The sequence below is a fragment of the Labrus bergylta genome, chromosome 8 (assembly GCF_963930695.1).
Source record: "Labrus bergylta chromosome 8, fLabBer1.1, whole genome shotgun sequence".
Lineage (NCBI taxonomy): Eukaryota > Metazoa > Chordata > Actinopteri > Labriformes > Labridae > Labrus > Labrus bergylta.
Window position 1 is genome coordinate 1,143,217 of NC_089202.1, and position 16,156 is coordinate 1,159,372.

Here is a 16,156-nt window from a genome sequence, read left to right on the forward strand (position 1 = left end):
AACAGTCACGTATGTATGCAAAGCCATGTGTATAAGCCAAAATGTGAGATGCAGGGTTGTGCCTGGTTATCACTCCCAAAGGATGATTTTTTAAAGGCAACCAAGTCATATTAGCAACAGCATGTTACATTTTGGCCATATACAGAAACGGGTACAGCAAATAAGAATACAGTGCCTCAGTAGCTTTTTTTGTGTCTAAAATGCATCTCATTTTTGTATTGTCTATTGTTTTATTGAGCCTACAATACAGTGTAAACAATATGTGTGCTACACAAGAATGACTATACAATAACATTACAAACAACTCTGATATAAATTTCATTTTGAAGTTAAATTAAGATCACTACCCCTATTAATACTGATTGTAAAATAAATTAATGAGAAAGTGGCACCAATATTATTCTTAATTCATTTTCTTTTCTTTTTTAATCAATGATTTTGTATTTTTAAGTCTTAAAACAATGGAAGAAGAAGCTTTTCTTGATTGTCCACAAGCAGCGTTTGTCACTGCATGATGCACTTTTCCAAATACAACAGTGTACCAAAAAAATGAGTAAAATTGGGTAAAAATTGACGGAAAGGGTGAGGGAAGAGGAAGAAAATAAAGTCTTATTTGTCTTAACTTATTTTACATGCTCCGCAGCATGTGATGAGCAGTAAAACTTCTTATGGGTAATAAAGTTTGACAGATTGTTGAACTGGATATCACAGAGGCGGCAGTACTTGCCACTTCCAGATCCATTCATGCCTTTGTTTGCTGTGGGTGCAGCGTCATCATTTGGAGACTTGGAAGAAGGTGACATGTTCTCATTGGAGTCGGCCTGGTTCTCTGTGGCCCACGTAGGTGAGGCGTTAGAAGGTTGGATCTCTGGCTGAGGCTGGTTCTCCTGTTGTGCTGGAGTGCTACCTGAACGCTCCTCTGGCTTATGCCCATTGACAATGACCATACCCCGGTTTTTTGGCAGTAGTGGAAGGGGCTCCTTGCCAGTGTGGGGGCAGCCATTAGCTGCAGGCTGCTGGGCCTGCTCTCTGGTTGTTCCTGTATCTGCTCCTCCTAAGCCCTCTCCCCCATTAACGTTCTGGTCTTGTTCTCCAACCTCACCCTGCATCACAGCAACCCCAGTCACATAATCAGTTGACTTTATCCCAAAATACGGGGATATGTGCTCATGACCTTTCGTCTTCTTTATTGCCCCAGGATAAAGACAGTGGGGCAGAAACATACTTTTCTCATCTTTTGATTGGATGAGTTGGGGCTCAGCAAAAGTCTTAGGTCCTGGCACAGGGCCCAGGTGAGGTGGGAACATCCCCCCATTTTGCACCATCACCTTCCCATTCTTGTCACATTTGCCTGAACTCTTTTCATAAACATCTTCAGGGTTGTTACTGCTTTCATTTTTCACGTCTTGGAACAGAGTTGGTTCCAGGCTTCCAGTTTCGTTGTGTTGTTGCTGCTGTTGTTGCTGTTGAGTGGCGGCAGCAGTAGCGGCGGCTGTTGCGGGGCAAAAGTTCTGTTTGTGCGCCAGGTAGTTCTCTACCTTGTTAAAACTTATTTTGCATACTGCACATTCGTGATAGTCCAACAGTCTTTTTGGGGAGCTACATGACTTTTCAGGGACTGGCGAACACTTTTTGCTGAGATCAATGGGAGCATCCAGCTCTTGCTGCTCCACTGTATTACATTTGGGTGCCAGAATAGGTTTAGTGACAGTCAGAGAGGCCTCCAGATGTTTTGGTACCATACCTGGGAATATGTCACACCGGGGTTGGAAGCGCTCAGCTAGGCTCTCTACAGCTTCATGGGATGTACAAGGGTTTATAGGAGAAACCCCAAGAAAACCTGGCTGAACCATAGGGGGCCTCTGGTGGTCTTGGTCAGGGAGACACATCTCATACATCTTTCTGCGCTTGCGTGTTCTCATGGTTCTCTGCATGGAGGGTACCTTGTTGGTGGACAACCGTTTCATAGGTGGGTCATGGCGGGTGGCACAGTAGTACTGCTTGTGGACCATATAGGTCTCATGACGGCTGAAGGTGATATTGCAGGCTTCACAGGTGGTTTTGTTTGGGTCATTGTCACTCTCCACCAAACCTGTACTGGGGCTCTTGCCCTCCATTTGCTTGCCATTCAGCCGCTCCTCCGCCCCAGTTGGAGTAGAGACCTTCTTCCCCTGACCTGCAAGATCCTTATCAGCCCCTTTGGCTCCGGCACTGATCATATCCAACACATTTGAGTTCAGACAGGCAGACTGCATGAGGTGATTATCAGCCTCTGTTGGGTGGCAGCCTGCCAACATGCTTACAGAACTGTGACCACTGTTGGGGCTTAGTGCCTCTGGGACCTTATCTGAAAGGGCGGAGAAGTCCGGGGACTTCGCCATATGTTGCCAGCGGCTGTTACAGTAGTGCTTTTTGTGAACCAAATAGTTGTCCAGGTTGCTGAAGGTGATATTGCATTCAAAACAGGTGGCCCCTTTGGGCATAAGAGGACTGTAGATGACAGGGGGGTAGCTGTTTCCTCCATGGCGCAGCCTCCGGTGAACTAGCTCTGACATTTTAGCCAGAATCTCAGAAGCTTGCGGGACAACTGAAATGTCTTGGGAGAAAGCAAACTGTGACAAAAAAGGGCCCATGGGAAATGTAGGCATGTTATGCTGCACAGGGGAGGAGGCCAGCCTGGGACTGGAGGGCTCAGACTTGATCCTGGTGTAAGAAAAACTGGCTTTGTTGCCTTGAAGGGCCTCTCCCTTCTGAACAGACAGCATGGGCTTCTTCTCAGCCTTGTCAGCCTCTGTATCTGTGCTGGCCTCCTTGTTGAGGGCCCCTTTGGGACTTCCCAGCAGAGCATCCTTCCTGTTGGCCAGCTCAGCACGGGCCTGCTGCTGCTGGAGGCTTTCCTCAGACCCCCTTGGGGAATGCTCGGTGCCGTCTCCCTCCCTGTGAAGTTTGCTGCCATGCCCATGTAAGTCCTGATGCTGTAAGAGTTCCCTGTGGCTCTGAAAGCTGATATGGCAGTGATTGCATCTGAAGGCCGCCTGTGACAGGTGAGACATGATGTGATGTTGGAATGTAATAAGAGAATCTGCTGTGTAGTTACAGATTGTGCATTTCAAGCTGGTGCCAGGAGGGAGGCTCTCTTCCATTTTGACACCTGTGAAAGAGATAAATGAAAGAAATGCTCAGAATCTTGCCTCACACTTTTCCTTTCGACTTGACTGTACAAGCCATCAGACCCTCATGCATAATGCCAAGCCCAACTAACTTATATTGTAAAGAAGCTCTCCACTATACTAGCTGACAGCAAGGTGCATTTCTAAAAAAGAAAGGGAAAATAAAATGAATGACAGAGATATGTCATTTTCCCAATGTTTGCACGCTGTATCTATGTGTATTATTTTTTTTAAAAACAACATTTAAGCCCCCCCCCTTTTTTAGTCATTGACTAATAGTAGCCACCTTTAACAACCGTATTTATAGAAATATATGATTTGTTAAGTGAAAAAAAGTATAACTTTGAACCCTGTACATCCTGCTATGTCTATGTTAGTTGCACTCACCACTGTGTGAGGTGTTCAAGTGCATTTCCAGGGCCCTGGCTCCTGGAAAGCTCTTGTTGCACTGTGGGAAGGGGCAGATACTTGGAGTAAGGTGGGGACCTGTGTCATTTTCCTCCATGGCTGTGTCTGGCTCCCTCTGTCTCCCACTGCAATAGTACATCAGATGGGCCTGCAAGTTCCTCTCACTCCGAAACCAAATTCCACAAGCCTTGCAAGGAAAGATGTCCTCTGAGGGGCAAGGAGATGTACAAGGGGACATGATATCAGCTCAATGTATACAATACTTTCACATTTATACATAAAAAGCAAGAGAAATAGCGTACACACTTTCATACATACATCACACTATTCTTTACTCTTACAGTGACTCTCAATGCCTGTGTTATAAGGCTTTTTCAGCAAATCCTCTGCTGCTGCTATAAACCGCTGTTTCGGCTGCTGGGTTGGTGCCCTTTCTCAAGGGCAAACAAGAACACTGGACCATCTGCTTACAGAAGCCTCCCTGTTGAGCTGAACCCAGATAGCCCTTGCTAAGTAAACAAACACACTATTTGCATGGGACGTGCTTTTTTTGCAATCAACACATTAGTTTGAGTGTGTTTATTTGAACCCAAAACTTGAAGGTCAATGGCTGTTATCTTCAGTGCGGTGACTCATCTGGGATAATCTACGACTGGGGAGACAACGCTCCTTGTTAAGCAGGTGACTGAGTGCAGGCTTTGAATCAGTACATGTGTGAGACGGAAATAGAGAAAGAAACATAAAAATGTACGTGTGATTGTGCAAGTCTCTTTCCAGCTCGGTATATGTGCATTTGTGTCAGTATGCATGGACACTTACTATTGACGATGGCAGTAGGCAGGATGGAAGCCATTGCGGCCTGCTGAGGCAGGAGCTGGATGCTGTCCAGCAGCCTGGCTGGGTACATGCCCTCACTAAGAGACATGTGGTTCACTGCTTGCAGACGTGAGTCAAAGTCCACAGCAAATGCCACCAGCTCCTCGCCCTCCATCATGTTCTTTGTGGTTGTGCACCACAGTTGGCCACCTAGACAAAACAGAGATATAGGAGTGGTTAAATACTTGCTGTGAGAGTACAAAAAGTGTTGCTACATGTTCTCATATCTTATCAGAGGACATTAAGGAAAATAATTAATTGTACTCTTGGGCCTCTTGAATAGCATACAACCTAGTTAGTCAATGGAATGTTTTCCATTGAAAAGCTTGAGTGGCCAGAGAAAAAAATGGGTCTGTTTAACAAAATTCAATTTTTTTTATTACTGTTTTAGGATTTGCTGCTCACACTGATGCATCAAATGAGGATACAAAATTATTTGTTGACTAAATGACTAAATTTGTTGACTTAAATAATGGCTAAACCTAACAAAAAATATGTAAGCACACAAACCCCTAAATTCTAAAGTCGACTGGCATCAATATCCAAAAGCAAGGCAAACCTCAGCTGGGGTAAACTGTAGCCTACAGTGCTGTTGTCAGCGAGAACACTGAGACAGGTCCTCAATATTATTAGATTGTTGTGTTTTGGGATTAAGCATTCCTCTGAAATCTTTTGAACATATTCATTAAGTCAGAGAAAGGGGGAGGGGTTGGATAAGTAAGTGGGGGCAGAGAGAGAGAGAGTGAAGGTTTTAGCTTAGATAATATTTATCTCAGCACATGACAGGCTTTTCAGCTGCACTTCATTTTCCATTGAAGAGATTAAAGTTTTTAATATGACTATTTACAGAAATCTGGCTAGGGAGATAACAACAAACTATGATATGCTCCTGCTAAATGGCAGAATTAGGACATTGTTTCCACGGAAAGCTGGACAATTAATTAAAGCATGCTGTTAGCTTTCAGAGATGTGCAAACATACCGACAGAGTGTCAGGCTGAGAGGGGACATGTGCTTTGAGCCCTAGCTGATGCGGAATAAAGAGAGTCCTGAGGAGAGGTGTGATGGCAGGGGACTACAAAACCCATACATGTGTGAACCACTGATTACTTGTGTTTACACAAAACCTATAAATCAAAAGGTTTAGCACCCAGGAGTCACAGTTAAGGTGCAATAGTAAGGCCCTGTAGACATTTTTTTTTTTTTTACTTTTTTTGTGGATTTATTAGAAATGGAAAAACAATGGATGGAAACAAACTTTCCATTTCTTTACCCTACTATATAATGTGTTATGTGTAAAATAAAATGTAGTTTCTAGAATGAACCAGCCCATTACTTTAATTAAAAAATGAATTCCTCAGACGTCAAATCTCTGTCTGTATAAACCTTTCTGCTGGTGAAGCACTAAAAATCTGAGCAGCAAAAATGTGTCAGGAGTGGAATAGTTTAATAACATGCTGTCGTTTAAAGTCCCATTTATGTCAAGGCAAGGGAGTGTGTGTGTGTGAGCATGCGTTTCTACTTGAGTTTGTGTGGGTAAGTGAATTGTGAATGTCAGTGCCACCTTAAAGAGCAGTGCCTATCTGTCCTCCAATCTGCTGTGATGAGACACACTTCAGGCCGCTCCACTTCATCGTTATGATTCTGTCATACCACACACTGCCTGGAGAGGCCCTTTGAATTTTTATCTCCTAATTAAAATAACAAAACTCCCCTCCACTGTCTGCCCAAGTTACCATCAAGGTAGATACAAACTGCCACAGTCATAGCCACTCAATGGATCTAGTTTATAGATGTTCAGCTTACAGTAAGAATGTTTAACTCCGCCCTGAATTTGTGGCCACCTCCCCCTCCCCTTTTTGTGTCTGTGTGGGGGGTGAGTCCAAATTAAAGAAATTGAATGCTCTCTTCAGAAAAAAGAATTCAATGAGTTTGATGAAAATTAACTAGTGATTTCTAACAGAAAAGTATACACCAGGAATACTACAAATCCATCTGCTATGTGTGAGAATGTGTAAACTACATTTCTGGACTGCATGTCCCGGTTTTATAAGCAGCAAAATATATTAAAACATACATATTCCGGCAGCAAAATAATAATTTAAACTCTACTTTTATCAGTTGAATAATAGCTCTATCAATCTCTTCTGAGATTTTTTTATGTAGTCATATGTATTATTTATCAATGTTGGGCTGCTTTCTAAAAGTCAAGATGATTGTGGTCTGTACATTTTCAAACCAAAATGGCTTATGAATAGTTCAGAAAAGCTTTAGAATTCATAATCATGTGATTAGCTCTCCAGTCATAACAAATGTCTGCAAAAGAACCTAAATACAAAATAACAACAATGCATTTATGTAGGCCTACTTACCAATGCATGCTATATACTGTGCTGAAAGTCATTTACATGCAAACATGGAGATGCAAGGCATGTATATCATACAGCATCGAGGCGTCAGGTGGGCAGACGAAAAAACAATATGCCATGAAGGAACTCTGAAAAATGTGTCATGGCTGTTTTCATGACATGATTAAAATCACAGCAAAACAGGTAGCCACCTACGACCAAATCTGTATGACCAAGAGAGTAAGCAGGGGTTGTCAAGAATAAGAGCAAAATACCAAAAGCGTAAGTCATGAAACTGGGGAAAAGGCTGGGAAAAGTGCAGCTTGTGATTTGCACTTGTTTGCCTGCTAACTGTCTGCAGTGAGCTGCCTTTGTGCAGTGGCCAATGCAGTTGGAATGAAGGCTATTGTCTAAATCCTCCTGCAGAGCACCTGATAAAAGAATAAAGAACTATGACATATTCTAAAAACAATGAAGGAATTAAGGGGAGACAATAGGCCAGCTGCCTCATTAAAACAATCAAAAACGGCATCCTGTACGTAGTCCAGATAATTAAAAACCACTGCTTCCTACAGTCTCTCAATACCATATCCACCAGCTCACTGAGGCCCCCCAGTCTATGGCTCTACTGGCTAAATGCCCTCTTTCCTCTATTCCCTTTGATTAATGCTTTATTTGAACGTGAAGTTGAAGATGAACATATGAAGGAATTCATGAACTAAAATTATAATACAAACCCTCTGCCTCCTATAAGTACTTAAAAACTAATCAAATTTCTCAGGATGAATCACAGGGATTCAGGGCATGTGTCCCCTCCCCTTTGCCTAAAGCCCTGAGAGATTTCAAAGTGCAGGCATCACAGGACATTTTTTAATTTTCTTTCCTTGAATGACTTTATAAGAAAAATAAATGTGTACAGTATCTTTATATGTATGGGGGAGGCAGGGAGAGAGGAGTATGAGATACTTAAGCAGAAATATTTTTTATTCAAACTACTACCACCACCATATCTTAATGAAGTTGCAAACAAATCTCTCATGCCTCGTGCAAAAGCAGAGAGACAACAAAGCAGCAGGAATAACAGAAGGGCCTGGATAATTAAACTGGCCTGAAGACAGGTATTCAAATGTTGGTGTGTAAACAGCACAACTCTTTAATAGTTTAGCTGTAAAATGCGTGGTTAAGCACATCAGCATTTGCCTCTCCCATCTGTCCAAACACATTACTGTTGCAGAGGCTATTACAGTTATGGAGAACAGACTTACATGTACTGCACCACAGCCACATATTATTAGGGGTTGAAAGGAGGGCTCTGGGAAAACTACCAGTGGTCCATTGGTATTACTGGAATACATAGTGGTGTCAGGTATTACAAAGCAACATGACAAACTTAAAAAAATAGGAGAGGACAAGATCTAATCTGTAATCTTAGGGTAGAACTTAAATAATATACATTTTAAATTTAAAGTAAAAACAAAAAACATGTTGTTTAGAAAGGATAATACTTTGTCAAGCCAGTTGTTTATTTGGCCTTTTTTATTTTAATTATTTTGCCTCTTAAAATGTTCAATCCTGTCTATTGACACTGCTCCAACTGCTGGCCTTCATTGTTGGGCAGGAAGCCACTGAAAGGTTGTAATTAAAGACCTTTTTTCTGGTCTTCAAATCAAGTTGAACTCCTCCTGGTCAAATGAGTACAAGGTTCCTGCAGCTACTAATATTAAGTCGTACCATGTTGCACTATATTTTTTACAAAGTGTTGTTAGAGAAGGGTAAATCACAGTTCCAAACACAAAACAACTTCCAAATCAACCTCCTTGGGTCCTGTAAAAATACTTATAGCAAATTCCAGATGAATGATATCTTTATCTGCACCTGACAGCAGAGTTGTTGTGACACTAAACAACAACCCAAATCATCCTCATGAATACTGCTAAATATTTGGACTGCTTCTGGAGCATCAGAGTTGAAAACATTAGTGATGACTCATTGCTGTCAACCCTGTCATCACAATCCTTGGCCATGGCATGTAAGTAGAAGAAAGGTAATGCTGAGTTAGACCCTAGCGGGTACATCCTTTCATGCTTACTATCATTGCTGCTACACGAAACTAGAATTAGCTGACTTTACTAATATTTCAATAAGGCTCAGACAGTGATTGGCTTTCTTCCACTCCATCTCTTCCACTTTCCTCCACCTCTCCCTTCTTCTGCTTTGACTTGACCACTAGGAGGCACTCTTCTCATGTTCAAGTGGCAGTTCGAGTATGATTTGCTGGGATGATGCAGAGCAGCACACTGTGCTTATACATCTTTGTAAAGATCTTACTATCATGAGAGCTATTTGGATAAAAGGAACTATTCTGACCTTATTTTTACTTTATCTTTGTTAGAAAATGACAGTGCAAGTTTAAATATGGGGTGAACACACATTTCTGTTATGACAGCAAAAAAAGCATGCTACAATGCTTTTGTCACTTTTAAACATATAAATATTTACGTCACTTTTGAAAAATTCAGAATTGTAGCAGAACTCTCTATTTTCAAGGGAAATAAATTCTGACCCGTAAATATGTTTCAATAGCCCTACTTGCCATGTCCTGCTTGACACCTCAATTCCCCCCCCCCCCCCCCCCCCTTCTCTCCTTTTGCTGTACAGATTCCTGACAAATTTGTAACCATTAGCCAGAAACAAGAGCTCATGAATGGCCTTGAGCGAAATGCATGCCGGTCAGAATCTACAAAATGAAAAAGCCCTCCCAGAGAAGCCTCATACATTACGCTCTCTCAATAGCATACATTTACAGGAACCACAAATTAAAGTGGCACAGTATACATAAAACAAATGGAAAAATCTAGCAAATATGTGGGACTGCAAGTTGAGTAAAATGAAAATGTAAGAGTTTTATTTGGCTTGATTCTGGAGCTCTATGTTGTCTTCTCAATACAGTGAGATGTCTGCCTGCTAATGGTGCTTAATAATATATTTTTTGGTGCTTTAATAATTTTGAGGGACCAAAAAAAAAGAAATTTAATTACAATGAAAGTGCAAAATGGGTTGAATATTTAGTTTTTTATAAGATAATTAAATGGTAGAAAACATAACCCTTTCAAATCATTTGTGAAACTGTTAAGAAACCCAACAGTTTCATATAGATAATATATACTGTTTCACCTTTTTAAAATGTATTTTACAAATAAACATGTTTTTTTTCCTGTAAACACATAATGGCTCATATAGTGCATATAGTGCATATAGTTTTCAACTTACAGGTAAGAAATACAAATCTACGCTGTCAGTTTGACAAAATTGTCACAAATACCTTCAGTTCAAAGCTGTTCTATTTCATAAGCTTTCACAATAACAGTCAGCTCCTCCCTTTCCACAGTCAAGTGGAGTGGACTATTTTAAGGAAAGCTCTCACTGGTGTCTTTATTCTTTATTTGGACAGGTTTGTCTCTTTGAGCACTCTATTAGCTATCCTTCTCTGCGGGTAGTGCTGCATGTGTCCTGGTTGTGGTCAGTCGACATGTGTTTACTGTGGCCCCTGCTGCGGCAGCAGGCTGGTTGGGGGCCGTCCTGACCAGGCCCTGTTAATGGAACCAGAAGACCCCTTGTAACAGGGCGCCAATGTGTCGAAGACTGCCTCAGACCCTTCCCTTCCCTCTCCTCCAGCTGCAGCCCAATGTCCCTTGTCCCCCTAGCCATCATGCCTCAGCGGGAGCAGGTGAACGGCAGAGGGCCAACACCGGTGTGCTCAGTTTTCCTGGGAGAGCAATGCGCCATGCGCCTCAGTGGTTCCTCCAACATGGCTCCGGCCCTACGCCACATGGGCTGGCAGGCCAGTCCGTGTGTCTGTGTGTTTTTAAGTGTGTGGGTGGATTTGTATGTGTATTTGTGTGGGTGGCTGTATGGTGGATGCCAGCCCTAATGCAAATGCTTGCTGTTTAAAAAATGGCACCCTCTTTCCTTCTCTGTCTCTCCTCTTTGGAAAGGTCTATTTGGCCTTCTGGTGCTGGCAGTTTTCTTTTCCACCCCAGAAGCAAAGAGAGCCAGGAAGATGCACCTGTCATCCATTTTAAAATTCAACATGATTGATCTGGTCAGAGGGAATTAAATTTGTTAAGTCGTGGTTATATAGTCAAATATTTACCGACTTGTGCCTAAAAACATACAAGTTTCTTATTTTCTATTTTTTTATTTACCTCATGGGCATAGTATTTGGTATCCATAATACATAAAGATTACACACACTGACATGCACATAAACAAACCATTAACTGGTTCCACATCCAGGCATGCCCTCTGTTGCTGAACTCCTGTTATTTTAATGCCTTTAATGTATGAGCTCATTTAATTTTCAGTTGGTTTTCAAGATAAATAAATAATCTGCAGCTAAAAGGCCTAATTTAGTTTGTCACAATGTGTCTCAGTGGCTGGGACAGTGGGAGCACAGCCGCTGCCCTTCCTCATTGCCATTCTGTCATCCTGGCAAGCCCCCGTGCTGCCCCAGGTATCACCACGCGGCCATCTGGAGCCGACATCTGTCTCTCTATTGATCACAAGGGTTTAGCACTTGATCAAACAGACTGCGACAGGAAATTGCTCTTTTCCCCACAGAAAAGGCCAATCGCCTGCATGAGGGTAATAGAGTGGAACTGAGATGCAGCAATTGCACCGTGGGCAGGCGGGTACAGGCACAGCCAGGCAGGCAGCAGCATGGTCGTGTCAACCACTGTGAAGATGGCAGAGATAGCATGAGTGCGTAAATCCACTGCCATGTTACCAAGATCCTGTTTCTAATCTTTGGAATTATGCAACATGATCAGCCCTTGAAATATGACAGTTACTTATACACATGAAAACTTTCCAAATTATATTTTACAATCATGCAAATAAGTTGCCCCCTATTCTAAATATATCTTCAGCATTGAGAGTCTACGCAGGAGATGAGACCTATGCTTATGTTTCAAAACCGGAATTTTGAGGGGCAGAATTAGAATTTGTGTTTTGAGTTGTGAGTTGTTGAGTTGAAATGTTAAAGGTACACTACATGTTGTATGTTGCTTACTAGTGTCCTAGTATCCCCATTGGATAGTATCCCTATAGGTTAACAGCTGCCAAACAAATGTATAAGTATGTAAACTAAAGAAGTGGTCCGAGTGGCTTCTCTCTGCTTAGGCATGCTTTGGAGGCACTCACTGTAAACCATGTTTAGCAAGTATGGACAATTTGATACTGAAGGTGACATTTATTCAGCATTGTAGAAAATATTTAATTGATCCTGCAGAGAGCAAGATATGTTTCCCCTTGCCTACAGTGCTTGGATTGTCCCTTGGAAAATGATGCAAATTTGGGATGAACCAACTAATTTCTGCCATACAACCCCTGTACCCCCCCATCCCCAGTCCTCCGCCAGCCTTCATCCTCCCCAGACATGAGGATTTTTATTAATCGTGTGACCGACCCTCGTTTTGCATTTTACACAATCTCATGGCACCACGGTGAGATGTGTGAGGTGTTTTGTCACTTTTGGCAAGCTGAAAAGATGTAGCCCAAGGAAGAACAAGTCGAAAGTATGAGGGAAAAAATATGACCAGAGGACGTGATAAAAATTATCACCCAGTGTGTTTTCCTGTTTGGTTTTAATCTACATTTAATTAAATTCTTATCGGCTGTGTGCTTATGGCTGCATTTGAATGGCGAGGCTGCATTCATTATGAATGGTAAAATTGAACTTGGTACATTGTGTGTGGCCCAATAAAGAAACAAGACTCTTATTGCAGTGCATGCACAAGCTCCAACAGACATGCGGAAAAAATAAGTCAATTAAGATCGGTCTTTAAATTACTGCTGTGTAAAAACAAGGGGCGGGAGTATGCCCCATAATAGAATCCTGACAGCTGAGAGAGTGCAGTTGACTGTTGTTAATATATATACCCCATTTGATACAGCCCATTGTATTACCCTGTTTATGGAATGCACACTGTGAGTGCACTAGATTTACTAGTCTGTCAGGATACTTCATAAACGACAGTGCTGGAAAAAAAAGTTCAATGAATATGGAGGTCAAATGAAAAATAGCTGCTGCAGGGTAATGAGAGTTCCCCATAAAGATCATACTGGTAACTGAATGTTAGAGGTCAACAGCAAGGGTCAATGAGAGAATATGTAGACAATATGCAGGCAACAGAAAAACATGAAGGGAGTAAAATAGTAAAAAAAAAAAAAAAAAAAGATAAAGGATTCAGCTAGAAAATGGTTAAACTACAGAGAAAAAACCCAGCTCAAAATGGGTGGGATGGGGTTGGGGGACTTTAGAAGCTAAAAACAATGCCCCATATGCAGCACCTCTAAACATGTCAGAAAATACTGTGAGCCCATACTACAAAGTTTGGCTCTGGCAAAATCCCTAAATCTTCTAGTTTGCTTATTCTGGGCTGGGTGGGTGGTGGGGAGCTCCCTGCTGCCTGCTCGTGTTTACAGAGCTGTTCTCATCTCTTGCCTTGCTCATCCATGGCACTGACACAAGGTGTCGACATGATTAAGGGTCTGCCTTTGCATAAGGCTGCATTTGTGTGCAGGGGATGGGGGATCGGCAGATGAATGACTTTGGTGCATCGGAGAGGGATCACAGCAGATAATCACTCCAGACTACTGCACTGGGGCTCTCAGATCTGGTCTTTAAAATAATGTCAGGAGTTAAGTCTCTCCGAGCTATTTTCCAGGTTATCGTACACATTTCATGTTTGCTGTTTAAATCTTAACAGGACACAAGTAGAAGAGAGAGCAAATACGTTGGGTCAGAGGAGTGGGAATGTAACTGCAAGGACATAGTAGCTGAAGCAGTAGCTATTTAGATGAAATTCCTCTGAATTTGAAAGATTTTAATTTTTAAAAAAACATGGGATGCTGATCTTTGTTGCCAAATTCCTGAGAGAGGCAGGGAGAGTAAAATTACTCTGACCACATGCTAAAATTAAAATGTTCATACGATTTTACTCAAGTACACCAAATCCACTTAATACATAAAATACAGACAAACACTTACACCCACACAGTGTGCATTAAGTGCAACATAAATTCCAATATCATAAATACTGCTATCACAAAAAGAAAAGAGCCATAAAGTACAGCTGCCTGTGTCTGAGACTGTAAACCTCTGGCATTGCTCCTAGGGAAGAAACATACATGGACAATTTATTGCACTAGATCCCACCTTTGTTTATCTTTTAAATAAGAACACTTTATCTTCCTCCTGCATACGCAAATTGCATGCAATGTGTGCTGTTTTGAACATTTGATTTGCTGTCTAGAAGATTCATTTCTTCCTACAAATTCAATTGTCTCTACAGTACCCTCCTGCCATAGGCATCATGCCCCATCACCTGTTCGTTATCACTGGTCTTCCTGTTTGGGAGCTCTTGAAATGCTGCCATGACATTGACTCTCAGTTAACAGCAGGTCTCTGAACTTCCCACGCTTGATAGTGGAGGCTGGAAAATTACGCTAACAACTAATTAACATAATAAAGAGTGTTTAAATATATGGACGACAGCGGCAACCTTCATTTGCACTTGCTAACACAAAATTACCTGTTTTTACTTTTGCAGATAACACATACAATGTTTGACTTAATTTAGAATATTCATTTTTCTGTGGCTGGATTTACAATTAGGATCACTTTCTTTTTCACTATGTACTGTAAAAAACCTACATAGCCAAAATAAGTGATTTTTATATATGAGTTTGTTTGCAGCTTAAAAAAGTGCACTGTTATGTGCTTTGACCCTGAAAAAATGCATTACATTTCTTATTTCTGTTTAATTATGAAATGTTTCCAGGCAGTAGACCACCAGTTACTGGTCCAAATAACAAAGTGCTGCCTGTCAGTCTGAAAGACTTTGCTGGCTGGCTGAGCTAAGCTGGTTTAGACTGAAAAGTCTTCAATGGTGGCAGCCTCAGCTTCAACTGGCAGGTCTCTGGAGTCCTTTCTCGCTCTGTCTCCCAGGCTCAAAATCTTTCACAAGAGATGGCCACAGTACAGTCAAGTTACAGCCCACTTTTTGTCATTCATTTTAGACGCTGAACAGCTGCTAACTTCCACAGGGTAATAATACAACCACACCTTATTACACAGCCACATTATTGACTACGGCAATAATATGGCTTTAATCTTCTCCAAATCATTAAAAATGTCAAGTTGGGGCCAGGGATATACCCAGTCCATTGCACTAATCACTTAGCCGTCTATACCCTCTTTTCAGTATTATCTTTAGCCTGACAATAATATTCTCTGAAACATCATTAACATACCCCATGGAATTGTCCATCCACGTCCACAAAAAGAGCCCTTAGTAGCTAAATATGAAACAGTTGATATCCCAACACCACTACCCTGACCGTACCTCTCCCCTTTTCCTTTAGGAATCCTTCTAATAAGACGCAACATCTCTGTCTCTACTGAAGGACCCACACTTTCTGTATGATAGAGAGGCTGAGGCTGTTTATTAATAATGAATTTGGATGTTTGTGTGTGGAATGTTATCAGCATGCACACAATCCCACCAATAGTTTGCCCTGATGGGGTAGCTGGGTTCCTCATTAGCAGAACATATTTAATCCAGAAGTTTCTTATCAAATGTCACACCTGCATCTCTAAATGGCAATTTCACATTCATTCGCCTGTATTTGGGAGATGAGGCTCCAAGGTGCTTTGCAGAGATTAAGAAGGAGAGAGAGTGCAAGCTTATTTTATCATTTAGCGGGTCTGGAAGGAATCCAAGGAGTTTTTGTCTTGTTGTTGTAATTAGAAAGCCTTTTAAGTGATAACGCCTGCATAGAAATATGAATATGTAGCGATCAGGCCAGCCTCCCCCCATCTTGCTCTCTCTCTCTTCCTCTGTCTGTCTTCTCTCTCTACCAGCTTTTTTGAATTGTTGAATGCCGAGTTTTTGTTCTATGTACAGAGAGGATTAACTCCGGAGCTTCAGAAGTTTATTGAAAGACTTGAAAGTATATACAGTCTTTCTGGTTTCTGGCTGTGACAGTTTTTCTTTTTTCATTAGAGTGTGGACATGAGCACAACTTTTGATTTTATACCTAAAGCATAAAGAATGGACTTCACATTTGTTTCTCAAGCAGTTCTTGTCAAAACCTCTGTTCACTAGCAGTACAAAAACTTTGTTTTAAAATCACTCTTCATTTATAGCTATAATGTGTTCTCTATTCAGCCATTACTCAGTGGGGCCAAGCCAGTGGGTAGTTTGACTTTCCTGGAAGAGAGGTCACATATTTAATATTTGCTGTTACAAGTATCCTCTCTAGTTGTAGCAAGTGGCATACAGTGCTCCCC

General features: G+C 41.6%; 1 protein-coding gene across 5 annotated transcripts in view; it reads right to left on the reverse strand.

Moving 5' to 3' along the window:
- Positions 1–235: 235 nt before the first annotated feature.
- Positions 236–16,156, reverse strand: part of zfpm2a (zinc finger protein, FOG family member 2a) — a 105,154-nt gene continuing 89,233 nt past the window's right edge. For all 5 annotated transcript variants that reach the window (XM_065957792.1, XM_020633925.2, XM_065957791.1 and 2 more), the window contains 3 exons: positions 4,398–4,604; positions 3,558–3,785; positions 236–3,151 (listed from right to left, as the gene is read on the reverse strand). In XM_065957792.1, coding sequence (XP_065813864.1) covers positions 624–3,151; positions 3,558–3,785; positions 4,398–4,604 — 2,963 coding nt within the window. In that variant the 3' untranslated portion in view covers positions 236–623. The remainder of the gene's footprint in view (positions 3,152–3,557; positions 3,786–4,397; positions 4,605–16,156) is intronic.